The sequence below is a fragment of the Oreochromis niloticus genome, linkage group LG9 (genome assembly GCF_001858045.2).
Source record: "Oreochromis niloticus isolate F11D_XX linkage group LG9, O_niloticus_UMD_NMBU, whole genome shotgun sequence".
NCBI lineage: Eukaryota > Metazoa > Chordata > Actinopteri > Cichliformes > Cichlidae > Oreochromis > Oreochromis niloticus.
Window position 1 is genome coordinate 20120066 of NC_031974.2, and position 27187 is coordinate 20147252.

The window sequence follows — 27187 nt, forward strand, 5'->3', positions numbered from 1 at the left end:
TCAAATTTCTGGAAAAGTGCTTAGCTAAGGGGGAAATGTTCAGCTGACACATGTGTAGACTATAAGAAAATATCACCGCAGCACTGGACAATATTCCTGTGCACTGAGAGAGCGAGAGATAGAGAAACGGGAGCAATCTGGTGTATAATGCCAAATACATGTGAGATTTTAGCTGTTTTCCTTACAATAGGTGGCGGCCATGCTAGTGTGTGAGTGACCGAAAGTAGTTTGGTAAAATTTAAAAACTGCTATTCTGAGAAATTTTGTTGGAGATTATTCACAGCAGCGTGTTGTGATAATCCAACTTCAAATCTCCACCGAAACAGGAAATATAGCGCAGTATTTACAGTCACACCTACGGCAAGGAGTGCACCTATCGTTTGCTACCAACACTTTACGCACAGCAACGATGGGCCAGTGGTGTATTATATACTATAGACATATTGTAAAGATTTTGCTTTTGATTTTCCGTGCGTGACTGCTCTTGTAGGATGATATGATCCAGGATTTCGCTCAGTAACTTTGAAAATCTCCGCTCTCCGTGATTAGAAATCAAACACTTCTCACTGAACATTTTGTTCTGTTTTAGAAAAATAATATTCCGCCCGCTTCTGATTTGGTTTCACCTCTAGGATGTGGTGCAGCCCATGTGCGCCCCTCTGCTCCTCCTTATGTAGTATACAGCGGGACACTCCGCAGTTCGCTTATCCCGTTCCTTCTCGTTGCCTTTTACGCGCTCTACGTCTGCAGTTACAGTGATTCAGAGCCCCTGTCTTCAAGCTTTTGGATGAAGGCGCAGGACTCATTTCCTCAGCGTTCCCATGGCGAAACGACACTGTCCGTTCTCCCGATGAACATTTTCAGAGAAAGACGTTGACGCTTTTTTCTTGTCTTTTCGACTCGTTTTCACACAAAATGTGGGGCGCGCGTTCTCTGCGCGGCGGAGTGCTTCCTACAGCAATAGCCGCTTGACTGAAGGGGAGATCCCGGCTCCCTTTTCGTCCTCTGCTCCCCCAGGAACAAGAGGAGTTTGCATGCAAAAGGTGGTTTGTCGAGGCAAGGTGAGACTCATTTTTACACCATATATTCTGCTGTTTTTCTTTTTTTTTTCTTTTGCTTTTTTTTTTTAACTCTACTTTGAAGTGAGTCGAAAACGAATGTGCGCTACCAGAGCAGCAGGGATTGTTAGACTGATTTAGATTGAAGGTAGGTGGTGGACTGTGAAGGCATGAAAACCTTCCTGAACACAGATAAGAAAAAACACAGCAGTGTAACAGGTATGCGATGTTTTCAGATTATACTACAGTTATATTATCCGCGTGATTTCGCAGTGCATCCCCCTCTTATATACATCCATGTATATAGTAAAATTGGCTTCCTAGTGGCAAATTCGTGATACAGATAATACGGCAGTTGGGAATGTAACTAAAAACTGTTGCATCCAGGAGCACTCCCATCATTCCCTGCTACATAGACTTATTTCTCATTATTTTTTTATTTTTTATTTTTTAACCCTTGTGGGGTTAATTAGTAAAAGGGCTATATTTACAACTTTTAATTATAAAATATTGATTTTTTAAAATATATATATATATACATATATACATATATATAATACACCCTAGTCAAAATAGTTTTTCTTAGGAGCTTTTTGTTCATGTGCAGGGAGTTAAATTTTACTGAAAACATATGACTCTAATGATATATGATAATGAGAAGTTAAAAATTGTTGCCTCACATGTCTCCAGATTGGTGCATCTAAACAGTAATGGCACATGAATGTAGTCATGGCTTATTTGACCCATTTGGGCCGACGGGCTGCACAGAAAGGAGTTCATTTCCTCACTACAACGCTGCTGGAGTGGAATGCAAAGCAAAGCAGCCATATTGACAAAATCATTGATTCTGCCTAACACCTTCATAGAAATGTGGGATCAATAACGCTGCACGGCTGATACTATTTTTTGACCATATGAAGTAACAGGTGACTGTTCCCAACTGAAGAGAGCGCATTTGTTTTCTAATTTTGGAGGTGAAATGTGTCCCTTTTGATGCTGAAATTGATTCAACCAATGTGCCATCAGTCACTCACTCATCTCACACCTCTCTCTTTTGTTTTCTCAGCCATGGAGGGACTTGCCTAAAGAGGATCCGACATAACCGACATAAGAGCTTTAAATTATTTTCCCATATTTCGGGGGGGTGAGGAGGTCAGTGTAACATCTTCCCAGAAGTCTCCTTTTCCATCACAATGGCTGAGAAACTCGGACCAATCGGAGTTAAGCCCATCAACATCCGAACTGCTCCCTCGCTTCCCCCTGAGCCCATCGACATAATCCGCACCAAAGCCCGCTCCCGCAGAGTCCGCCTTAACGTCGGGGGTCTGAACCATGAAGTCCTGTGGCGGACCCTGGATCGGCTACCCAGGACCCGGCTTGGCAAGCTTCGAGAGTGCAACAGCCACGAGTCCCTGATGGAAATCTGTGACGACTACAGCCTGAACGAGAACGAATACTTCTTCGATCGGCACCCGGGGGCCTTCACCTCCATTTTGAACTTTTACCGCACAGGCAAGTTGCACATGATGGAGGAGATGTGCGCCCTGTCGTTTGGCCAGGAGTTAGACTACTGGGGTATTGATGAGATCTACCTGGAGTCTTGCTGCCAGGCCCGTTACCACCAGAAAAAAGAGCAGATGAATGAGGAACTGCGGAGGGAGGCAGAGACAATGAGGGAGAGGGAGGGAGAGGGAGAGTTTGATAACACCTGCTGCCCGGACAAGAGGAAGAAACTGTGGGATCTCCTGGAGAAACCCAACTCCTCAGTGGCTGCCAAGGTAGGAAACCCAAACTGGAAGTGCGATCACACCGTCTCACATTTCATGTTCACATTCAAAGCTGAACATGCTCCCTGGATCACAACACATTGCAGGCATGATTATCAAAGGCCAGATCTATCCTGTAAAAACAAAAATACTGATGAGTTCATCGGTTTGAAATGTAGCGAAAGCTGCTGTCTTTGGATAACAATTTGTACGGATGGAGGAAAAGCAGAATATAGGGATGAAAAATCATCCTTAAGTAAAAACGCACAGTTCTAGTATGAGTGGGAATCACTGGAGTAGAAAGAGTTTGACTTCATTTGCTTTGATGAAATAATCGGTAGGAGTGTCAGCTTCTGGTCTGGCTTTCTTTGCCGGGATAAAATAGACCACATCTGTTCATGACTTGTAAAACGGTACATTTCTTGGACAGAGCGGTACAAGCATATATTCTCATGTGGCTCTATTATGCGTAAGTCTTACTGATTAGATGTACTTCTTTCTCAGTCAGACTGTGAGTCAGGAAAATGTCATAAGGTGCTTGCATATGTATTGATAAATACAGTTTCTATAGCCCTTTTTATAAATACTTGTATATAAATACAGGCATCTTTATTCGGTGTGACTGAGGGCTGAGGTAGTCATCGGTGCAGCTGCTACCCACCTTTCCACATGTTTAGAAAAATGCTGCATCAGTCACATACAGCCCCGTGTTCATTCATGCCCTGAATCAACATGATAAATACTACAGACATCAAGTGACTGTCTTGCCATGTTGTCATGGCTGCTCCTTGTAAAACGATGACAACTCCTCCTCCTCCACCTTCTCATTCCACCCTCACTCAGTCCTCAATTAGGTTGGTCAGCCTTGATGAAATCCAATCACTGGTAATTTAGTATCCTGATCCCATCATCAAGCAGTGCAGGCGGGGCAGGGCTCATCGGGATTATATTCCACGTCAGAGGATCATAAACACAGGGACCTGTGTGCGTGACCCAAGAAACATCATCCCCGTCTGATGTGCTGTATAGTGCACGTTGGATGATGCATTGTTCTGAGCCCTTTTCCATTAAAGCAAAAGCTGTTTCACTTCGACTGGGACAGTTTGGAATTCGTGCTCGATTCAATTTTAGACCCCTGGTGCTAAAATTATGGTGCAATATTCAGCTTTGAAATGGCAAAAAATGGTAATGACTCTCAATGCATAAAGTTCAGCTCATTTTACAGGCTGCTGTAGATGTTTTATTTTTTTTTCCTGCCTTCCTGTACTATATCCATATAGCTTGTTTACCCACACATCAACTAGTGATATGTGACTGACAAGGACCCCGCCTCACCTCGATGATTGCATTCATCCTCGACGGGGGGAAGCTTTATATCACCTAAATTAATTAAAGAGTTGACAATATTTAATTTAAGGCAAACCTTGGTGATAGCAGTGTAGTAACTTGATACGTTGTGTGGATTTTAAACTGATAAGTCCAAGTATAGTCCCTTAGTCTCCAGACACGTCTACGTATTGCTGACCTGTACACTATTGCATGGGGAAAGCCTGTGAAACCTGAAAGGGAAATTCCTCCCTAATTCAAATGGCACTGACGTTCTGCAGACTGCTTTGCAAGACGAGCTTGAATGTGACTCTAATGCCTCGGCTTTGTGATTTCACTAAGGTTATCTGCAGTTGAAAGTACATTTGGAAATAACCTGCCAGGGCTGCTGGACTGTCAGATGGCAGCTCCCTGAGGTCAGGGAAGCCTTTTATGGGGCACACATTGTGCGTGCCTTGAAAGCCCTTTACCAGGGAAATGCCATTACAAGCCTGGTACACAGCAATGTGCTTTTATTCAAAGCAACATGAGCCCTTTGTCAAATGCAATCACAGAGTCTTACGGCATAGAATATACACCTTCCCTTCACTCTCTTTGTTTTTCTGTAAAGCAGGCTTTATGAGATTTACGAGGAACCCAGTCTGACACTTAATGCCACCGCTGGCCCGCTCTGCCCTTAAATAAAGGTAACGCATAAGAGGGCCGACCTTTTCAGAAGGGTCAATCAATTTAGGATTTCATTCTTTCAGGATTTCATTCATGCTTTGGGAGCACTGGCAGAGGAAGGGAAAAGGCAGAAGCCTAGCACACACTGCACCAAAACAGAAAAAAAAGGTGCTTAGAGAGAGCCACAAGTGAAGGGAGAGCTGCGGTGGACAAGATAGTGGCAAAGGAAAGCCCTGAGAGAGAGAGAGTGATGTAAGAGATGAAGTCATGTAAGTTACGCCTCAGGATGCTGAGCTGGATCTTTGCAAATCTTTCTCGGTGAATTATGAATGGTCCAAAGAAAGAGAACACTCGGCAGTGCGGTGGCTTCTTAGTGTTGCTGTGACTTTTGGTTTAGTGCCCTCTCGCATGGGTGGGTGGGAGGGGAGGGCACTGACGGGTGTTTGGCGTGCGAGAATTTCATGTAGAAGAAAAGATCTTCCAGGCTCATGCACTGTAGTGCCAGCTCCTGCGAGTTGAATTAAATCACACATGTAAGGAACAGATTTAGTAAAGGGTGTGTGAGCGCTCATAGTTGTGGTTAGCTTTATGGGGAGTTACAAAAAGTTGCGCTGTTTTCTAAACAGATGTGCAGTCAGTACATTTTAAAATCAAGCGCAAAAAAGTAAAAGATCCGTTTTGTCAGCGTTGATATCGTTTAGTAAATCAGTATAGATGCTTGATTTACATTACAGATAATAGTTTCCACCTCTTACATAAAATGTTGTCACTGCGCTCTCTTTGTAAATACAAACACACACGTATATACATTTTTTATATTATCTCTACTTGTCAGTTAGATACTGTATATAATAATTTAGTGGCGGTTGTGCTCTGAAAAATAAAACCTAAGATGGTGTTTGCATCTTTTCCCTCCTTGAGGCTATAATTTCTTGTAATCCGGTAGAACGTGTCATCCTTGATATTGAGCCAGAAGGACTTAGTGCTGCCCCGACCTTTTTTGTTTATAATGAGTCATGGGTATAGTTCTACAGCAAATATTCTTAACACTAGCTCGCACAAGGAACTCGTATTAAAATTGCTGGATTGCTTTGGGAAATATGAATTTATTTTTGCCTTGATGTTTCTCTGTGTAAATGCACTTTAACAGTCATGATGCCAAGATGGCAAATGTAACTTGTGCATGCAGTTTGTAACCTGCCTGTGTTTCTCCACTTGCAGTGTTTTTTGTCAGTGAGATGGAAAATGTGATTAGATGCCGCCAATGCATTTGTTTCTGCCTTCAAATAAACACAATGGTATGCAAAAAAAAAAACCCAAATCGTGTAATAAGTATCACGATGTTAACGAACAGTTGCTACAGATCTTAGCGGTTTAGTCAGTATTAAAAATTATTGCTATTAGTCGTGACATGGGTGCATACAGGGCTCAGTTTTAATAGTGCAGTATGCAAGAGCAGCATCTTTTCTTAATCTTGATTTGTTTCATGCGGTGCTTGCAGACAAACCTTTCAGAATATTAATAATGTAATGCACAGTATTAGAGCTTTAATACACCAGTGACTCTAAAAGAGAAAGTCTATATGGGCAGCCCCGGAAAATAATAGCAGAGGATTCAGAGCATTTTAAAGAGATCAGTGTTTCTTTCTGTTCCCCCACCCTCCCTACCCAGCCAGCCAGCCAGCCAGCCAGCCACCCACACACACACACACACACACACAGGCCATGTCCAGCCCTATGCTTGCTCCTGATGTGGATGTGCAACATTACTCTCCCCTTTATCTAATAAGCTAGTCTAGCTAGTGGAAATGGTAAGCAGTGGGACTGCATGGGCGCAGCCTTGTGCTGTTTGGTCCTCCCACGCTTGGAAGCAGCCAAAGTCGGTCCACTGTTGATGATGATGATGATGATGATGACACAGTATAAGGAAGCTGTAACAAAATACCTTACTGTAACACACATCCTAAATGCCACTGTGTGAATGTCAGTGTTGTCATAATCATCCGTCTCAATGTGGTGCGGTAAATCCACAGTACACACTGCCCGTTTGGCTTTGTTGGCTCATTTATAGAATCGCATATAGAACGGGACATGTGAGACGGCAGAAGTGACAATATTAATGCGTAGCTTTGGATGTGATAGGAGCAAATTCAATTAGCATACTGTTGTGGCGCGACTCCACGGCGTTTGATGCCGCCCGTTGTTTCACATCAGCGCAGACAGCCCCTTCCCGTCCATCCATCTGTTTCCTTCCAGGCTTTTATAGCACTGAAGTGAGCATTTGGCCTTGTGTGTACATTGATGTAGTTTCTGATATTGGCTGAGTCAAAGATGAGTGGAGATGGGGAGAGGAAAAATGAGCGTGGCCTTTCGTCAGCATTAAGTCAAATGTTCTCCGACGTATGCGCCTCTGTGTCAGATTCAAGCAGCAGGTGGACCCGCTAATCTGTCTTTCATAATCATTCTTTCATCTCTGCCTGACTCGCGGTCAGTTCTCAGAAGTTTAAATCTATAAGTGCTGGCATATTATTGACAAAAACTCAGCTTGTTGGGGAAATACGTGCGTTGTAGCTACTTTTTACCTATGTTGTGAAAAGCCTCTCTGATTAATACCGACCTTGACTTTGCAAATACTATTTGTGTCTCCAAGTTTTGTTTTGTTTTTTCAAGCAATGCATCCATGTACAGGAACTAATGGTAACTCAAATCTATGGGAGTTATCGTGTTACATTTTAAGAAGTTATCAGGATGCATAGCCGAAGCGAGTTTGTCATTTGGGCAGAGCACACCTTCTCTCCTCGTGTAGTCTCCTCGTTGCATAAGCCTTCCATCAGGCCTCTAATCAGTACAGCCTAGCATTTAGGCACCAGCACCTAAATCCTCTTTACCCAGCATTCATAATCAGATAAGAAAGAACCTGCTAGATTATAGGTGGTATGAGTTCTTATAGTCCCGCCATGAGACGAGGCAGAAGCATTTGTCATCAGGATGTTCCAGGAAAAACTTTAACCCATCCACCGCTGCCTTTCTTCTCTCTCTGTCACCTGCAACAAAATATAATTTTTGAAATGATCTTTGGCTGCGATCACTTGTGTAGTGATCAAAAAGTTTAAATATTGTTTTGGGGATAACAAAAACTTTGCAAAAGCCCTGACAATAACAAACAATGGATTTTCATTCCCTCAAAATATACTCTGGATCAGTTTCATCTATAAAAAGAAGCGCTTATGTTCCTTCATTTAAAGCATTTTTTGATGGCGTCTTCTATTGTTTTCTTTGAGAAGTAGCTGATTTGTTGTATGTACAGTGAATCCTCACCAGTTTGTTCTGCTATTTAATCACTCTAAACATGAATTTCCACACATGGACAACAAATGGCACTAGTGCTGTAAGCAGTAGAGTACTTTCCACTGTCCTTTGTTTTGTTAGTGCTGTCTGAATTTATAGTTATGTTACCAAGCAGCAAATATCAACTTTCCTAACAAAAGCATTCCACGTTGATGAGTACTATGACATCTGTTGACAGGGTCATTTCACGTGGCTCTGTAGGAATAAAATTGCATTAAAACTTGTGAAATCGTGTTTTGCAGCTCGAATGTAACTCTGCATTTATTTATAAGGGTTTACACTCATGCCTTAGGTGTGTTTGATTTTTTCTGATTGCTTTAATCGACCGCTACATGAACAAAAACAGAAGTAAGTGTGGCATAAAATACACACGGATAACATTACACTGACATTTCATCACGTAAAAGCAATTTTTAATTTGAAATGCTCCGAAAACTGAGCTTGTGTCAGATTATCCCGCACTGTTAAGAGGCAGACTGGATCTCATGTGGATTTTACAGCAGAGGTATCCCAGGGTCATATTTAAAATGAGGGGGAGGTTAGGACACTGCAGTTTTTTATTGATCCAAACAAAGCCTTGTATCTGCGAGGGAACGTTTATAGTGAGGCAAAAGAGGTCGCGGAAGACAAATAGGGGGACGGCACATAAAGTTCATCTGTCTCAGTACTAAATTGTTGCTGTATATTTTATTTCAAAAATTCCCTTCCATCAGTGTATGTGTTTATTGTGACACACACTTCTGTGACAACCCAGTGCTGCTTTCTTTAGTTATGATCACCAGTGGGATTTTGCGTGCCGAGGAATTACAGTTTGAATGCAGCTCAGTGGCCATGGCATCCCAAAAAAGCCCAGGGGCCTGTCTTACGGCTAATTGCAGTTGACCATGCGTGTAGTGATTCATGAATGAAGACATCATTAAGTGAAACTCGTGAGGCACGTCTAATCCTCACTATGTTAGCCACACAATTTAACTAATACAGAAAAGGAGAAGATCAACAAGCAAATCCTCTTTTTTTAGGTTGGTCTAAAGCATAAACAACGAGGTCAATACAAACCAAAGCTAATGAGTGGCCAGATGGTGTATTATACCCTCAATTTACCCTCACCTACAACTCAGCAAGCTTGGTACGGCTATACTGTTCTTCCATTATGTTTATATTTACTCAATCAACCTGTAAATTACCTTCTATAGTAATAGTAAAATATATAATAGGGAGTGTTCAGTACTTTGTCAAGATTTAAACATTTCAATTAATTTTCCCTAATCTTATACTTTATCTTATACTAACAAAATTATTACCACTTGGACACTGCCTCCAAAAAAAGAAAAAAAATAGAGAAATATTTACTTAAAATCAAAGTAAAAAAAAATCTTGAACAACAAAGAAAAATTTATTTAGACTATGACCTAATTGATTTATCAGCAGGCCAATATTATTAGTTGATAGCTACTAGCAAGTCTATCCGTATCAGCATTTATAATAGCTGATCATTTAATATTTAAAAAGTAATGAAGAGATGGAAGAAACACCCTTCAACCATATCATGACTGTTGATGTTGCATAGTTTCTCCACCAGAGGGCACTCTGCAGCTTTCCCATTGGAAAACCATGTTTGGAACACAACAAAGAGCGGATCTGAGCAAAATCAGGCGTAGTGTAAGCAAGTAAATAAATAACTTGTGGTAAGGACCCGAAACGCACACTGGATTTCATGCACTAAAGGTTCGTTTTTATTTTCGCTTAAGGAACTGTATTTTGATGTTCTGGCACCAGTCGCACAGGAGCAGCTGCTTCCTTCTCCTCCTCTCCGTCCCCACCTATTTAAACATACAGAGAAGAAGAAAATGAGCACCTTGAGCGGTCACACCTGCCCTCTCTGCCACACCTCGGCACTGCCCTGAGAACTCACTGTAACGCCCCTCCACTGCAACACGCCAGAGACCACACCCCTGCCACATAACTGTTTTGTGTGTCTGAAAGAAAAAAAATGGAATATTGGAAAATTATTGGAATACCGAAAATAAAAAAGTATTTGTATCAGTCCTAAAAATACTGTATTGATTGGGCAATAATTAAATTTTTGTGTGTGTCGTAATAAATCTAAATCGTTTTTACGACCCAAATATTTTTTTACTACCCCTTTTGCTTCATTTTTGGTCTCTACCAGCTGCTATGGAAAATATCTGGCTCTCTGGCTGCCAAATGTTTCACATCATTAGCATTTCCTTCTTGCCTTTTTGTACACAACAGGTGGTGCACAACAGTGGGTAAGAGTCTGTATGCCAAAAACAGCTGCCTTCTGCTGCAAAGCTTTGTAAAGCTCTGCAATAAACAATTTCTTACATATATTCCATGTTGCACAGGGCATACCTCAGATCTGACTGCCATCAAATTCCTACATAAACCCCACTGAAATGCTGGGAGCGGCTGCATATAGACCACCAACGAGGGCTAGCGCTGCCTAGTGCTGGCAGCTCGAGTGACGCCCCGAGTAAGAGGTTAATGTGTTCCTTCCTCCTCCTGCCTTCCTCATCTCCTCCCTGTTTCCTCCACTGCTGTCTCTCAGGGAAGTTTGCTCACCCTGTCTGTTGTTCTTTTTTCTTGTCCCAGAAGAGATCAGGAATAGGGAGAGATGGAGAGACGACAGGGGAGAGAAGAGAGTCATCATTCTAAATTATATGAGCATCGGGTCTCTTTTACGTGCTCCAGTAGTCCCCCCTGCACACACACACACACACACATTGTGTATGCTGAGCTCACAGCCAGCCTTCCAAATCTCTGCACATACATTGAATAAGACATGCATTTTGCCCTCAGTAAACACACAAGCAGACATGTCTATGTGCAATACACACACACACACACACACACACACACACACAATAACACACCTCTTTATCTGAAAACCTTCAAATGCTGCTGAGCCAGCTTTCTATGGGCTTCACAACACAGCGAGTGAGATGCTGTTGTCTCCATACCATTCAATAGTCTCCCCACCCTCTTCATAGCCTCCCTTTACATTTCTTTTTATCACCTTCACCCTACAATCATCCATTTCCTCCTATATACCTCCCGCGCCCTTTCCTCTCTCTGCTCTGTTTTTCCATTCTTTCCACATTTCTGTCATTGCTTCCCTGCAGCGTGAAAGCTGAATTGTGATCCTTCTTGCTGTTCCATCTTGGGAGCATTGACATGGGAGTGCATTAGTATTCATTGTGGTGTTTATATTTGGCTCTCAATCCGTCATGTGTGTGACTGACTACCAGTCATCAGAGAAGTGCATCCTGACCACTGGATCAGTGTCTCCACTTTTTGTGTAATACCAGAGGTGCGGGACAGTATGCTACTGGTTCTACCTAGAAAACAGATGTATGGTATAAATTAACATATCACCCACTGTTTGTTTGAAATCCAGCTGTGACTCTTAGATATTATTAAGTGACCCCAGGCATGTTATTTTGGACAGCATTTAGATGAGAGGGTGGGATCCAGAGTTGTCAGCTAACTTTAGCAAGAATGGCTAGCAAGGTTCATCCATAGATTGTATAGGTGCATTTCAAACACAGACCCCTCTAAGTAGTGCTACGTAACATACAAGTAAAAACTATTTTACTCAGCATAACCGGAGAGTGGACTTTTTGAATACATTATTATTATAAAAACTTCACAACGGGCTATATCGTTTCATAAAATCAAACACACAGAAATGCACGAAAACACTGCAAACAGTACACATGGCTCAAAGTTAGAGCTAGTTCACTCCTAGTTCAGTAGGTTTGTACTGTAAATACTCAACTTCTACAGCTGGGATATTTTGGGGCATTTGTGTGTAGTAACAGATTTGTGGAATTACTTTGGTCTCTGAAACTATTTTAGTTCTTTAGTTTTTCTGTTTGGCAAAAGTGTTTCCAAGTACTGCATTTTTATTTGGTAGAAACTGCTAGCGTTGCTCAGTGACCTGATGAGACATTTCACAATGTTTTACAAGTGAGACTACATAACAGAGGAAGTATTTTAAAAACCAAAAAAGAAACAGCAACCAACGTGGGTGAGATTAGTTAGATGTTCTGAATGTTGCTTTTCATTAAATTTGATTTGATTTAATTGTCCTGACCGACGTAGCGTACTGGATACAGTCACTCAAAGCAACAATACCCCTATGCATAACTTTAAGCCTTAACACCATTTAAATAATTAGCTCAGTTCAGCGGTTATGAAGGGAAAATTTGTTATAGATAGATATGTTGGGATTGACTTGGCTTTTGGGAACAGCCTCAGGTGGCTGCTTCAGGAACTACAGTTGTGCATTGTCTTAGTATTTCTTGGGATATCTGAGGTGCCATAAAAGCAGAATCGCTGCTTTAAAAAAACAAAAACATCAAATATGCATTGAAAATCCTGACAATAAGAGGGGATTTCCTAAGGAGGAAGAGCCCTTTCAGTCAGAAAGAAGTGTGTAATCAACTTACTTTACTTGTTTCCTCAGAAATGCTGTGTTTGCATTGTTTCCATGGTGACCATGGTGTGCCATGGTGACTTATCGACACCCAGGGAGCAATTCATCTCTATACAGGCTGTGTGTGAGGCAGAGCAGCTGGTACCTCAGCCCCCACAGCCAACCCCTGATGCAAATTTAAGGGAAACGCTTCTGCTCTACATTATCAGCACGGTTCAGGTCTCACTGATTAAAACTTGCCTTCAAAATACTTTTTCCCCCCACTGGGATCATTTTCTTTTTTCCAATTAGGTGTCTTCCTTAATTTTCTGCTTGTATCATTTATAACAGATGCTTTAACAGTTCTCGCTGACACTAATATTATTTCCTATTTTGCAGTGCAGCATTTAAATGAGTTCACATTTTCACATATTCAGGGAAAACGCTGCCTTTCAATTATGCCGAGATTTAAAAATTAGTTATCCTCTGCTCAAAACTTAGTAAAGCAGTGGAATTGGCTTTTGTGAAAGTCCTATCTAGGGCAATCACAGGGTCTCCAGAGCATCAGTAACAAAAGAGGGGCTTGATTTTGCAAGACAGAGGAGATGTATTAGAAATCTCTGCTCTATGAAGGAGCCTCTGAAGACATGATAGAAAAAAAAGGAAACCAACAGAGCAAGGCTGAAGCAACCTGGTAGCCTTCGTTGCCTCATGGATACTGGTTTGATGAAGCAGAAGCGATTGTGACCGGGCAAACGGGTTTCCCTCTCATCTCCACCACCTCCTCCTTTCTCCGGTCTTAAGCTTTTTTTCTGCCTTTTTCCTGTTTTAGCTTCTCTGTTGGACCGCCTCCGTTTTCATATCCGTCTTTCCCTCTTTTTATCACTTTTTTTTCCTTGTGTCATCATGCCGTTGGCGTCTCTGTGGGAAGTGCTGCCAGCTGTTTGCTGTCTCCCCGCACTCCAGGAAGTGACAGAAGAAATGATTATATTGCGTGCTCGACGCAAGCCTCCCACATCTTTTGCCTCACCACCAGAGTGCCTTATTGCTGACCACAGTAACTTCCCTTTGCTTTACATGCTTGAATGCTGAAATTTCATCTTACTGAGAAAGTTAATCTGAATACTTTATTTCCATTTTCTGTCACAACAAGATACAGTAAGCACAGCATGACTCTATAAGTTATAAAGAGGAATGGCAAGGTTTTGTTCCTATGTAATTCCCAGGCCATTCATGGAAGCAATAAGTCATTCACACAAATCACTAATGTGCCCTCAGCAGGAATGGACAGTTTGTATCTAGTGAGGCAAAGTGACAAGAGGCATTGATACAGCTCTTTGGCTCCCTAGTGTGATTGTAATCAGCTTAGTGCCAATGAAGAGAGTGACCCCAGCTGGTCAGAGTGCACACAGGGATGATGACACACACACTACACATAGACCACGTGACCTATGTCACATTTAACAGTATCCCTGTGTGTAGGTGCAGATGCCTGCTCTCCACTGTCAGCAGGCAAACATTTAAAAGAGGTCTGCATTCATCTTAAAGTCTAAAAGCCCAATAAATCTGTGCCTTATCTGAAGTGCTGTCAGAGACATAACAGCACAATTTTTCTTGGTGTTTTTATGTGCTGCTGCCAGCTCAAGAAGGATCTGTTCTCCATCTGCAGGATCTGGAAAGACTTTTGGTCTTTTGGGTGTTGACATTTGCCAGCACCTTGCCAATCGATAGGGTGACTCTCAGGTATTGACCGGTGTGCTGAAAGGTCCACCAGTCTCATTTTATTTAAACAATGCAACGTCAGTGGCCAATCAAAAACAGTGCTGCTTCTAGACTTGTGTGCCTTTCTGCTGTTTGCCGGTTCTCTCCCTCAGCTGCGACCGATGTTGTGTATTTTATGTCTAGATCCTTTTGTTTATTTTTCCGAACTTGGTGCTACTTTTACAGCATCTCAGCTCCTTCATTCATTCACCTTCAGTGGCTCACTGTTAAGTTGACTCTCGTTACAGCCTCCTTTGATTATCCATATCTCTTGTGTAAAATATACTTGTTTGCCTCTTTTTCTCTGCCCTGCATCATAGTGTCCTGCAATCATTCACCCTTGCTCCCAAATCACTTGTTTCCTTTAAAGTGCGGGAAGGAAAACAAGAAAAATGAGATTTCAGATGGATTAGGGTGATGGTGGGATCCCGCCTGGGCTGTAAAACTACAAAATTTGTACCCACCATCTTTCAGAGTTATTATAAACATTACTGCTTCTGCATAGAGAGCAAGCATAGCAGGAAGCTTTAGCACCCAGTACTGTTAGAGTGCAAATTCTCTAACATTTTGCTGGAATTCCCTCTCTCTGAATTGAAAGTGAAGATTCACATTTAGATCTGATTATATTGTGTTATATCTCTTTTAAAACATGCACATCATGAATATAAGCAAGGTTATATACATGCAATGGCTTCAACAGGGGTGGCTCTTTTGGGTTATTTGTTTCTACTATTTACATATAAGTATGAATTATGAGCTAAAATAGCCCCTGAATCTTTTTTGAAGACACTCACATACACACAATAGTGTTGTGAGGTCTGTCAGCGGTGGCACAGCCTCTCCTCCTCTCATCTTTTCTGGTGCCGTGCGCATGCAGGCAGGTTGATAATCACGGAGGAGCCAGAAGGCAAAAGCAGGTGGTGGGTTGATATTATTAGATTTATCTCACAAAGTCTTAAAACCTAGTAAGTTACACTTGTGTTTTTTGGAGTTTAAGATTTTTTTTATTTTTTCTGAAACTGTGTTGGGGTGTTCATAAATCGTGAAAATTACCCCAAACAAGCAAATGTGTGCGACGTGTTTTGATTGTGCATAACACTCTAAACATGAGCAGAAAATTGCACGTGAGCTATTCAAGTCCCCGGATTTATAAAGTAATAATAGTGACTTGAGCAGGTGCCACGTGCAAATAAAAGAGGTCATTTTCCTCAAGCTCCCCAAAGAGTAAATGAAGCCTGTTTGTGTGTTGACTCAGCAGAAATAATATTTGAGGAGAAAAGATGCATATTTCTCGCTTATGTTTTGAAATGTCACCTTGTAGCCATTTTTTCCCCTTTGCCTTTCATTGAATTTGCCACATATTCTGTTAGGATAAGCCAAACCTGCTGTAAATCTTTAATCTGCCTCGCACCCACACTTACTGGCGTTGGCCACTGTTCCCTGGCACTGGCCCAAATAAAGATTTTTAAAGTATACTTGTTTTGCAATAAATCCCCCTTAAGTAGCATGACAGTATCTAAAGGCCACCTAAGACTCTGAAGCATTTTTAGCTTTGCCTCCTATTACAAGGTAATGAATAAGGTGTCTAAAAGCAAATAACAATACTAATGTTGATGGATGACTGGTGATACGAGGCAAAGGAGCAGCCGCCTTTGTCCCGTTCCCAGTCTCGCTATTCTCACGTTTTCTTTCTTCTTGCGTTCCCCAACTGTACCATCAACAGTCCTGCCCTTTTTGAGTGACACTAACCTCCTAAAAGCTGCATTAATATTGCCATAAAATTAATTCCACGCAACAGATGGACATCATAAAGCTCAGTATTAAAATTCTTTACATTTTGAAGTTATTAGAGAGAGAAGTAAAGAGAAGCTTATCTCTAAAAATACCAACAAAACTGCCAGTCCCGCCACATTACGACACATGGAGGAGTACAGATCTGTTTGTAATCATGCACACACTAAAACCTTGATTTTCTCTTCACTAGCTGGGAATACGGGGAAAGATTAAGAGGTCTCATTTAAACATATAGCGGCAGTATGAAAGGGCAAAGGCTAATGCGGATTATAATGTGAAGCATTAGATCAAGTAAGGCATTGATTCGTCCACATTTGGATGCATGACTCATATCTGTTATTGTTTCAGTACGCACTCATTCTCTTTCTTCACATGTCACAGCCGATGAAACCGTGCCCTTTAAACTTAATTTCAGCGGAGGCAATGCAATTTACAAAGTGATGCACTTGAAGGTTTACCGTTTGGCTGTATATGCATAAGAGCATACTGTAGAGGCAATATCTTATATATGCATGTGTAGATTTGAGGCCATCCAGTTTTTCCTTGATGAAATAACTAAAGCTTGCGTTTAAGAACCTGAACAGCTGATTTGTTGGGAAGCTCTTTTTTGTGTGCAGTATTGTCATGTTTTATGTGACTTTTTCTGTAGATGCAGATGGTCGAAGATTAGTACATCGTGAATTGAATTAATATAAATCCAAATTTAATTTTTCAGGAGCTGGGGACCTTGTTTGAATTTCACTTGCATTTCTTTGCTTTTTGCAGACTAATACTTATTTTCAGGTTTTAAGCACGGATCCATGCGCACATACTCTCACCAGCCACTGCACCTGCTGAACTTCTAGTTACGACAAATATTTAATCAGCCAATCACATGGCAGCAATCCAGGTATGCATTCAAGAACCTGAGTGTGTCAAGACGACCGGCTCAAGATCAAACAGTGCGTCAGAATGGGGAAGAAAGGTGATATAGATGATTTTGGACATGGCATGGTTGTTGGTGCCAGGTGGACCGGTCTGAGTGTTTCAGAAACTGCTGATCTACTGGGATTTTTTCCACACAAGCATCTCTTGGATTTACAGAGAAAAGAGAAAATATCCAGTGAACAGCAGTTCTCTTGGTGAAAATGCCTTGTTGATGTCAGAGGTCAGAAGAGAATGGCCAGACTGCTTTGTGCAGATAAGAAAGGACCAGTAACTCAAATACTGACTCATTACAACCAAGGTATACAGTACACATCAAACTTTGAAGTAGATGGGCTACAGCAGCACAGACCACACTGGGTGTCACTCCTATCAGATATAAACAGAAATTCACATTTACCAAAAATGGACAACAGAAAGCTGGAAAAAGATTTCTAATCAGCCTAATTAGATTAATTATTGATTTGCACAACATGTCGACGGTAGGTTTAGAATTTGGTTCAGGCTGATGGTGGTGGTGTAATGGTGTGGAGGAAATTGCCCCTGTTAGCACCACCTAAGCATCATTCGAACACCACGGCCTACCTGAGTATTGTTGCTGACCACGTCCATCCCTTCATGACCACAGTGTACCCATCTTCTGATGGCTGCTTCCAGCAGGATAACACTGCATGTCACGACGCTCAAATCATCTCACTGTTGTTTTTTAACATACAGTGAGTTCACTCCATGTAAAAATGACCTCCACAGATCAGATGTCAATCACCTATGGGAAGGGGTGGAACAGGAAATTTGCATTGATACCAGTTGACAAATCTGCAAAAATCTGCACAAAGAATTAAGGCAGTAAAGGAAAAAGAGGGTCCAATGCTGTACTAGCAAGGTGTACCTATTAAAGTGGCCTAATGGAGTGTATGTGAAGGCACTTCTGACTGAGGACTATTCAATCCGATCAAAAAGAAGAAAAAAACATAACATTTTTCCAGTTGCATTTCAATTCTCTAAACCCCTTTACACTTATCTCAGGATTCTACAAAGATTGAAGCATAAACATTCAATTTTTCATGCTGATATATTTTACATTAAAACTTAGTTTGATTTTTTTTTGTTATTGTTTGTTTTTTGGCTTGCTTTAGCATTGCTTCATCTCTCTTCTTGAGATGAGTAACCCTCTGATTTACAGGTTTATACAGCCGATGGATCTCCTCCGAGTTAGAGGAATGTGTCTGGAGAAGCAAACACACTTTGCCAGTGGAAAGTTGTGCCAGAGGAATGTTGTTTATGCTTAACAGTTTAAAAGTTTAATAAATATTAATTTAAAAATGTTTACCATTTTGCCTTGTGTAAGAGTCACACTGATTTAATCATAGTGGCGTAATTTGTCTTACTGAACACAAAAAAATTCCACAAATTACTCTTTTCTAATTGAAAGCCCAAGTCTGTGTTTTTGTGAGGATTAAGTCTGGCGTGGCGAGGTATAAATCCAGCCTCGTGTGTGTCTGCCTGACGAGCACACACACCACCAACCTGATGTGCCGCTGCCCTAATCCTCTGTGACGGCACAGCAAAGTCTAAGGGCAGAAATTAAAAGCCCTGTTACGTAGTATCAGCTGCCACGTCCCAGTCGCCTGCTTGTCACAACAATCACACGCTCGTGATGGCAAGGAATCAATTAGCATCACTAACATAAATCTGATTAAGTCCAAATAGGCCATAGGTGGACTCATTAAAACGATTGCCTGTGTGGCCTGGCTGAGAGAGGCTTAATGGGGGAAGGGTTGGCGTCGCGTAGGGATGCTATGGGTTGCTGAGGTTGACAGTCTAATCTGGAGGAAATGTTTTTGTCTCTGTAGAAAAAATTCAGCAAGGGGAGAGGTTAAAAGTGGACTTAAAGAAGGAATTGGTTTGTATGTTAATGTTAACAGTGGGTCGGATGACTTACATAAGTCATCTGAAAACATAAATTTGTAGTGTCAAACCCCACATGCAAATATCAATCAGCTATTTACCTGTGATCATTCATTTTGCACAACTTTCTAGCATCAGTTTGGTTTTATAGTAACTGGAAAAGTAAAACAGAGCTTATCTACATGCAATATATAACATAATTTGCATATCTCATAAGACTTGCACATCTCATTTTATGATTTATTCATAAAAGTGGCTTTTTCGCTTGATGTAGGTAAATACTGATGCAAGTGGTGGGAGTTTGTGTGTTCCCCCTGGGTTCTCCAGTTTCCTCCCACAATCCAAAGACATCCATGTTAGATTAACCGGTGGTTCTAAATTGGCCATAGGTGTGAATAGGAAGGTTGTTTTTCTCACCTGTCTTAGTGCTTCAGTAGACTGGCAGCCTGTCTGGGGTGTACCCCACCTCTTGCCCAGTGGAAGTGGAAGCTGGGGTCAGCTCCAGTGCCCCTGCGACCCTGAATTGAATAAGAAGAAGAAGATGGATGGATGGATGGATGGATGGATGGATGGATGGGATGTAACAGCCTTCTAAACTGATGTTAATGTTGAATCTAGAATAGAGGTAAAATATTTACTAACACAATGGACATTTTTTTGAGTTGCCTGATTTTCCGAGTCATTGGGATGTTGAATCATACCTTATTTGCTATGACCACAGTTTTTCCTTTATGCGCATTCTGTGGTTGACTATTGAAGAAATTGTGAATTTTGCATTATTGTAAAAGGTTCTTCAGACGTGCAGTCATTTGAAAATATATTGGGTCCATTTCTTTTTATGCTTTTGCAGTGTGTTTTTCCGTGCATGCGTGGTTACATCTCTGCCTGTATTCAGCAGGCGTACCTCACTTACCTGCTGTAATAGACGATGTATAAGAGCATTCCTATTGGCCCCTACAGGGGCCTGTGCCGAACGACACAGTGTACAGAGCCTGCAGATTACATTAGCGCACACTGCTTGCATGTGCGTATAGCGCGTGTACATGCCTGCCTGACTGTGTAGGAGTGCAAATGTAGCACTCTGCAGCCAGTCATGTAGAACATTGCATGGGCAGCATCATTTGAAGCTCATTGCAATTCAAGTGTTCTGCAGAAAGTGTGAGCTCCATTCACAAGAACACATTAAATACCATCTAACTAGTAAATGTCAAACAAATTTCCCTGCAGTTCCTTTGTTCTTTAACTTGGACTCTAGATGAGTTCCAGTTCTGCTGAGACAGTTTTTTTTTCTCTGAACTTAAATAGTGTAATCATGAAGTCTCCAATCTTATTAGCCAGAGATCTCTGCTTTGTGCTTTGAGAACACATTCATTTGTGTCTGGCAGCTACACTGAAGTCTTACTCTAAAGGAGTTAGTAAGGAGGATGTACTTTGATATAAAATATTGATGGACACGACATTTACTTGAATTACAACAAAGTGCTAGCAGACATAAATGGGAAGTTTGGGGTAAGAGGAAAAAAAATGAAATATGGAGCCACAACAGGGAACTACCACAGCCACAGAGCGAGAGGTGAGCTACACTGTGTCACAGTAACAGACTGCAGCAGTTGGAGGGATAAAAGCCTATTATGAAGAAGTGGAGTCGACACAGCTTCACAGCGACGGCGCTATGGCTGAGGTTGTGACTCTGTGCCCGTAACAGGAGGCTATCTCCTATTTGTGAGATGTTACTGATAACTTCAGGGCTCCTCTCCTCTAATGCTGCTGCCTTCAGCTGGAGACAGACTGCCTCACACAGTGTTCATTGTGAGGCCACATAGTAGACTGACTATGGAAGAAAAACACAATTCTGAAAATCAATAGCTCCTAAATAATTTCCTAACTCAGTTTACTTGATGTTCGGCTCAATCTAAAAGTTTCATCAATATTGCTGTCAAATGAAATAATGTTATATTTGGCAATGCTGCTGGTGACTTCCCCCTTCCCTGTCCACTGGAAAATGAGCTAAATGTTTAATGACCCTGTGTGTTCAGCCTGTGCATTGAAGTGTGGCACTTTTTTTTTTTTTTGCAGAGCATATGTTCTGCTCTGTGTCTCGTACTATGAAGTTCAGAGTTTATGTTATTCATATAAATATATCTATACATGAGGGGACATGTTTCGTTTTAGTCGACTGAGCAGAAACTGTGACAGAGCATAATGTACAGTAGGTACAAGCACAAACAAGCCCTAGTAAGCGCGTCAGGTCTGGTTTGGGATATAACGCTTATCAGGAAGTTTGTGATCTGGAATGTGTTGGTGAGGTTTAAAACTGTTAGCTAAAAATAGATGTTTTTCCCCATTTTTATTCACATTTTCACCTCTTTCTAACCTCTTACTTTATCTGACTTTCTCCTTTCCCCCTCGATGACAGTCGCTTTTTCTGGCATCCACCCACATGCCTGCCCCCTATCTCTTGTTCTTTTACCCAGCTGGGAAATCAGCCCTGTGTTTTACCCATCCCTTGGGAAGGAGACCACATATAACCTGTCAGCCCAAATTGTATGCTATTTTATATATTCTAACTTCAGTTGAACATAACCGGTGCTTGAAATATATATATATATATTTTTATTTTTTTTTAAATGTGGCCTTTTTTCTGCTTGTATCCTTTGGGAAGACTCTAAATGGCAAACTCACCGTGGCAGTAGTGCAAGTCATCACACCGGCTAATCTGATGCCACCTCACAAGGCAAATTAGGCAAATTAGCAAGTGAGCCGTGCATGCGCCAGTACTAATCTGGCATAAACACAGAGGGGGCTATTTAAAGTTCAATCTCCACTGCAACAGGTTAAATTTAGCGCAGCTACAGAAGTGTATGAATATCACTTTATCATCCTGATAACTTAATCCCTCCTTTGTGCAGTCATGCAGCAGGCAGAAATTGAAGGGATGGAGCGAGCGGTCGGACGGGTGTAAGCACGTAATAATAAGCTGATGCCTCAAACTGAAACTGAACTAGAGGAAAATACTGCATACTTTTGGAGATACTGGAAGGTGGAGAGACAGTGGAGAGGGAATGACCACAACTGACTTTGAAAGTGATGGAGAGCAACTTGTGTTTTATGCTTGTGGTTAAAGCTAAAGTTTTTGTGTGTGTGTTTGTTCAGAGAGAATATGAAAGTTGAAGTAGCTTCAAAGGAAGCAGCGGGAGTGCTCGACTCAGATAGTGGGGTGTTTAAACACAACACACTCCCACACAACTGCTTCCAAGAAGCTGAACAACCCGGGGAGAGTGATGTTTACTTTATTCCAAAATACACTTGCAGACTATGGAGGATATGTGTGTGAGCTTCTTTCTCTGTCTGAGTGTGTGCTACACATTGCTACAAGCCCTATCACTGCTCACAGTGCCACTGATTAGTATTTAATCAAGACTTTTTGCTGCAGTTTCCATTTGACTTTAATGCAATTACGTTTATATTCTCATGCAGGGCCGCATCTTTGATGGGTGGAGCACATTTATCGGATTGGGTTGGGGTGCAACAAGCTGATGAGCTGTAGCGTGAAAAACAAAATGTAAATGTGGACGTAAAGGATATAAAAGAGCAGAGCGGCATGTATGGAGACAGAGCAGCAGGAAGTGAAATAGTGAAATAGAGATGGGATGAAGAAACAAGAGATTGAAGGATGGAGGGTGGGGTAGGGGGACTAATGTGTCCTTCATGGGGTAGGGCTGGACAGAAATGGCTCAGCATGAAGCTAAATTGACTCCATTACAAGAGCAGTGCACCGGAAAGCATCAGTGACATCACCCAGCCATCCCAGACAGGCAGTTAAAACTCTCAGAGGGAAGGATGGGAGCAGCCAGTATGACACAGCCACAGCTTGTGGGTTAGGTGTGCTTTACCACTCCTTTGCATGTTTTTACATGTGACACAGAGAGAAGAACACGTGAGATAATTTTTTCGACATGCTTGTGAGTTAGAAAAACCTACAGTAGAAATCAGGAGTAATACTTGTTGAGGAGTGTCCACACAAACACATTTTCACTCTTCTGCGCACGGATGTAGTTTCACCTGTGGGGAAGACCAAGATGAGACCTTAAGACATACAAATAGTTTAGAGCGTCGTCGAATGGACTGAATCATAATGTCCCAGAAGTATTCCACTGGATTTAGTTCAGGCGAGCATCAATTCAAAGTCAGTTGTATCAATTCCTTCATCTTGTAGAAACCTGCATACTCGCGTCACATGAGGCTGGACACTGTGGTGCGCCAGGAGGAATCTAGGTAAAAATGTAGGTAGACCTACCTAATGGTAGTCAGGGTGCCATTGCCTACCCTGTAGAGGTCTGTGCATCCCTCCATGGATATACCTCCCTAGACTATCACTGACCCACCACCAAACTGATCAGGCTGATTAATGTTACAGGCAGCATAACGTTCTCCATGGCTTCCCTTTCAAATCTGTCACAATTGCTCACGGTGAACCTGCTCTCATAAAGGAGCAGATACTGGACCTGCTGCTGGGTTAAGGGCCTTTTACAGTCCTGCCCAGCTCTCCTAGAGTAACTGCTGTCTCCTGGAATCACCTTCATGCTCTTGAGACTGGGAAAGCCCTGGGAACACAGCAAACCTTCTGGCAATACGACATATTGATGTGCCATCCTGGAGAAGTTGGATTACCTGTGCAACCTCTATAGGGTCCAGGCATCGCCTCGTAATATCAGTAGTGACACTGACAATAGCCAAATAAAAACTAGTGAAAAAACAGTCAGAAAAGATGAGGAGGGAAATGTTGATTATCAGCCCCCTCTGCTCAATATCCCAGAAGTTTTACTGACTTGATGCTGGAGTAGTAAGTCTTCCTTTACTCTTTTTTAGCAGATTATCATTGAAATTGGGGCGCAGTGGATCAACTGTGGTAATTGTGCCTTGAAAAGTTGGGTAAATTTTCAGAAATCTTGACAAAGCTCTCTTTGCACAGTCACCTCTGTGTGTCACCTTGTCATCTTAAATGTACTGTATCTTGACCCACACACTGTATATAACTGGTGCGAACTGCTATAACATTCAATAAGTTTCAGAGAAAACAGGTGCGACACATGCAACCATCAACACCTCCACTAAAAACAGAGTATCTAAATACAAAATGCAGTTAAAATTCTGGGCTAAATCCTACCTGCCAGCCGGGATCAGCAGCAACACACTGGAATCCACGTCGGCTCTGTTCCAGTGTCAGATTGCTCTTACACAGGCTTAAGAGAAGGTCATGCTACCACAAGCATGGGAATCACAAGCCATTGTGTTGTGTTGCTTTGTGTATTAGTCTGCTGATACGCACACGAGGGTAATGTTCATTAACATGGCCTGATTATTGATATACTGACAGATTGTGTGGTTCAAGTTAATCTCCCGTGTCCACCTCATTTCCTAATCCTAATACGCATTGTAAGGCTGCATTCACTTTTCCTTGTTTCCAGTGTTTTTAACACTTTGTCATTATCTTTTCCTACTTGGTGCCTAACTCTGTGTTCCAACTGTTGACTCATATCACTGGGGGCTTCCTTTGAGTTCATACCCCTTAGAGTTATTTATAGAGCAAGAAAAGACAAGATGGAAGATGTAACCAAGACAACAGTGGATACTTTCACACTTCCCACTGGATTGGGCTGAATGTAAAAGAAAGCATGCAATTATGTCTCTTTCCTTACTGTGATACAGCTGCATGATTATAGAGACAAAACATGCACAAGCTGGTGAATACATCCAAACAGAAGCGACCGGGGAACACAGCGTGCAGCTTGTAACCCACTCAGACAATAACTCTTGTGATTGTGTCGGTCTTTGTTCTTCCTGCGTATAAGGTTTGTGCCAAAGTAGCGCTGACATTCACTTAGCCCGCACTCCCCATTGTGCAAAAGAGTCAACCTTGCGTTGTCTGTTGGCTTTGCGCTGAGTATGAGCAACACCCAGGTAATGAACAATGAACAAGGGCAGAAAAATATGGTATGCACCAGCGAGCGACTGATTAGGGGAGGTTAGAGGAGTAATTATGCAGCTGTATGGAGTAGTTAATTAAAAGGAGCACTTGGCAGATCAAGCGCGTTAGACACGCCGAGCACAAGATGGAGGCGCCTCGCCGCAGCTCTGGCCAGGACAGTGGCAATTGTGCAGCTGCATACTTTCTGGCCACTGGCCCAGGCCTTCATTCGTGCCCACGGTCTCTCCTCCACTTCCCCCCCGATCAATCCCTGGCCTTTCTACAGAGCCAGAGCACCTGCTGTCTGTTTTTACCCGGATTGATTTCCATCTGTTCTTTTTTGAATCTCCTATGAAAAGTAACCTAGGGGAAAAACGAAGGGGGAAGAGCCTCACATGGTTGCAGAACTATGTTGTTTAACCTACTAGTCTCGTCACCTTGTTCCTTTTTATTAAGGGTGGCTTTCCCCAGAGGAATGGCATGATGTTATCAGCCAGCTGGTCTTGATCTGTGAGTGACAGTCAAACACGATAGAGGAAGGTTGTGGGCAACAGGTCCAACTATCCTTCACAGCAGAAGGTACTGCATGTCCTTCATATCGTGTTTTAAATTTCATCTGGGCTTGAGTGAAATCATCATTTGAATCTGTTATTATTCTGTGGCATTCGATCTCCTCGAGATAGATCCTAATTCTCCAGACTGTAATCTTTTTTTTGTTGCAAAGAGCAACAGCAACAGGGATTATCATATGGGTCTGTTGAGTTGTAATTAGTACATCAGAAGAATACGAAAGGACATTTTGGTCTTTAGAATTCACTTAACCCCGGTTATCTGCACTGATTCGATCTGCTTCCCCTCTTACTCTCATTAACAGGGTAATTATCAAACAAAGCCCCAAGCCACAGAACTGGTAGCACAACATTTGGTACAGTAGGATAGCTAAGTTATCGTGCCTACATTAATTACACACATCCTGACTCAGCCTTTGTTAAACGCTCTAATGGTTTCCAAGTAAGTGTCCTGTTGGCGACTAATGGCACCTGCATTTCTGCGCGTGTTCCCGATCAGTGCCACCGTATCCCAACATTTGCTAGCAACACAGTGACCCTGCTGCAACTGTGATCCCTGTGGCCCCTATCATCACAGGGCAGCGCTCCATCACCACAATTAAAGCTTTATGTTTCAGGTTGACAGGTCTCCCGCTTCAGAGGAGGTGAAATGAAAGACACAAAGAGGCTCATGGGAAAGCAAGCACTGGGGGAGAAATGGGCAGAATGTGGGTTTGCTCTGAAGGGTAAGGGGGGGATTATCTGTCCTTGCATTTATGCTAATGAAAATGCTTCTACTTCTCAGTATTTGAGTGGGGAGGGGATTTTATTTCATCAAGGGGGAGAAAAAAGGACTTCTTGATAGTAGAAAACAGAAAAAAAGAAAAGTTAGTCCTTTGAAATAGCGAGGGAGGGAATAAAGACGCAAGAGTGGCAGTGAAAGGCAAAGTAAAGGACAGAGTTCTTTTGATGAGTTGGTTTGGTTCGTGTGACAGGACCACCTTTACTGTTCAGGTGCACTTTGCCCAGATGTGAAACAAGCTGACTAGGACAGCTCTTTGGAGTTCTGTGGTGCTTATTTCCTTCATCAAAGGCCACTGCATTTTAGAAAGCATGACTGCAATGTTGGCTGACTTTGTGATTGATGGTTAGGAGAAAAAATGGGCGTCTTGCACATTTCCATTCACGTCATAGCAATCGTGGACCACCAAAAGCTGCTTTCGCTGTTTTGTTAACTTGCCGGTAAATCCATGATGCTGCTCTTTGTTTGCATTTGAAATACTGACTTCACAAATAATTAATTTGTACTATTGGTCATCCTTTTTTTCCATCAATAGCCATTATACAGTAAGTATTCTGAATAATGCCCATATTGTTGTTTTCATACTGGTGGCAGCAGACTCTAGCATGGTGTAATGTTACCTCATTAAGATCAGCCTCTCTGTTTACTGTATACCTGCTTTACATACAGCAAGAGGTGGATTAAGTTACAGCTAGTGCACCCAAACATATCCTATTGCTGCTACTTTGCAGGTTTTGGCTGCAGAGACTTTAAAAACATGTCTACAGATCCAAGCAACATTATGTATTTTTGATTTGTTTAAATGCAAACGTTTAAATGTGACAGGAAGTAATGATGAGAGAAGCGGTCCGATAAAGAACTTCACGCTGCAGGCTGCAGAT

At 42.0% G+C, this 27187-nt stretch overlaps 1 protein-coding gene and 1 long non-coding RNA gene across 2 annotated transcripts in view; one reads left to right on the forward strand and one right to left on the reverse strand.

The window, feature by feature from the left end:
* The first annotated feature begins 924 nt into the window (after positions 1-924).
* kcnb2b (potassium voltage-gated channel subfamily B member 2b) overlaps positions 925-27187 on the forward strand; it is an 87014-nt gene continuing 60751 nt past the window's right edge. Inside the window, exons 1-2 of the mRNA XM_003443467.5 lie at positions 925-1061; positions 2125-2836. Coding sequence (XP_003443515.1) covers positions 2252-2836 — 585 coding nt within the window. The 5' untranslated portion in view covers positions 925-1061; positions 2125-2251. The remainder of the gene's footprint in view (positions 1062-2124; positions 2837-27187) is intronic.
* On the reverse strand, positions 9897-12716 carry LOC112847869 (uncharacterized). Its single transcript, XR_003221700.1, has 4 exons — positions 12636-12716; positions 10537-10766; positions 10076-10139; positions 9897-9983 (listed from the first exon to the last, which is right to left on the reverse strand). It is a non-coding gene; the product is annotated as an uncharacterized LOC112847869 (long non-coding RNA).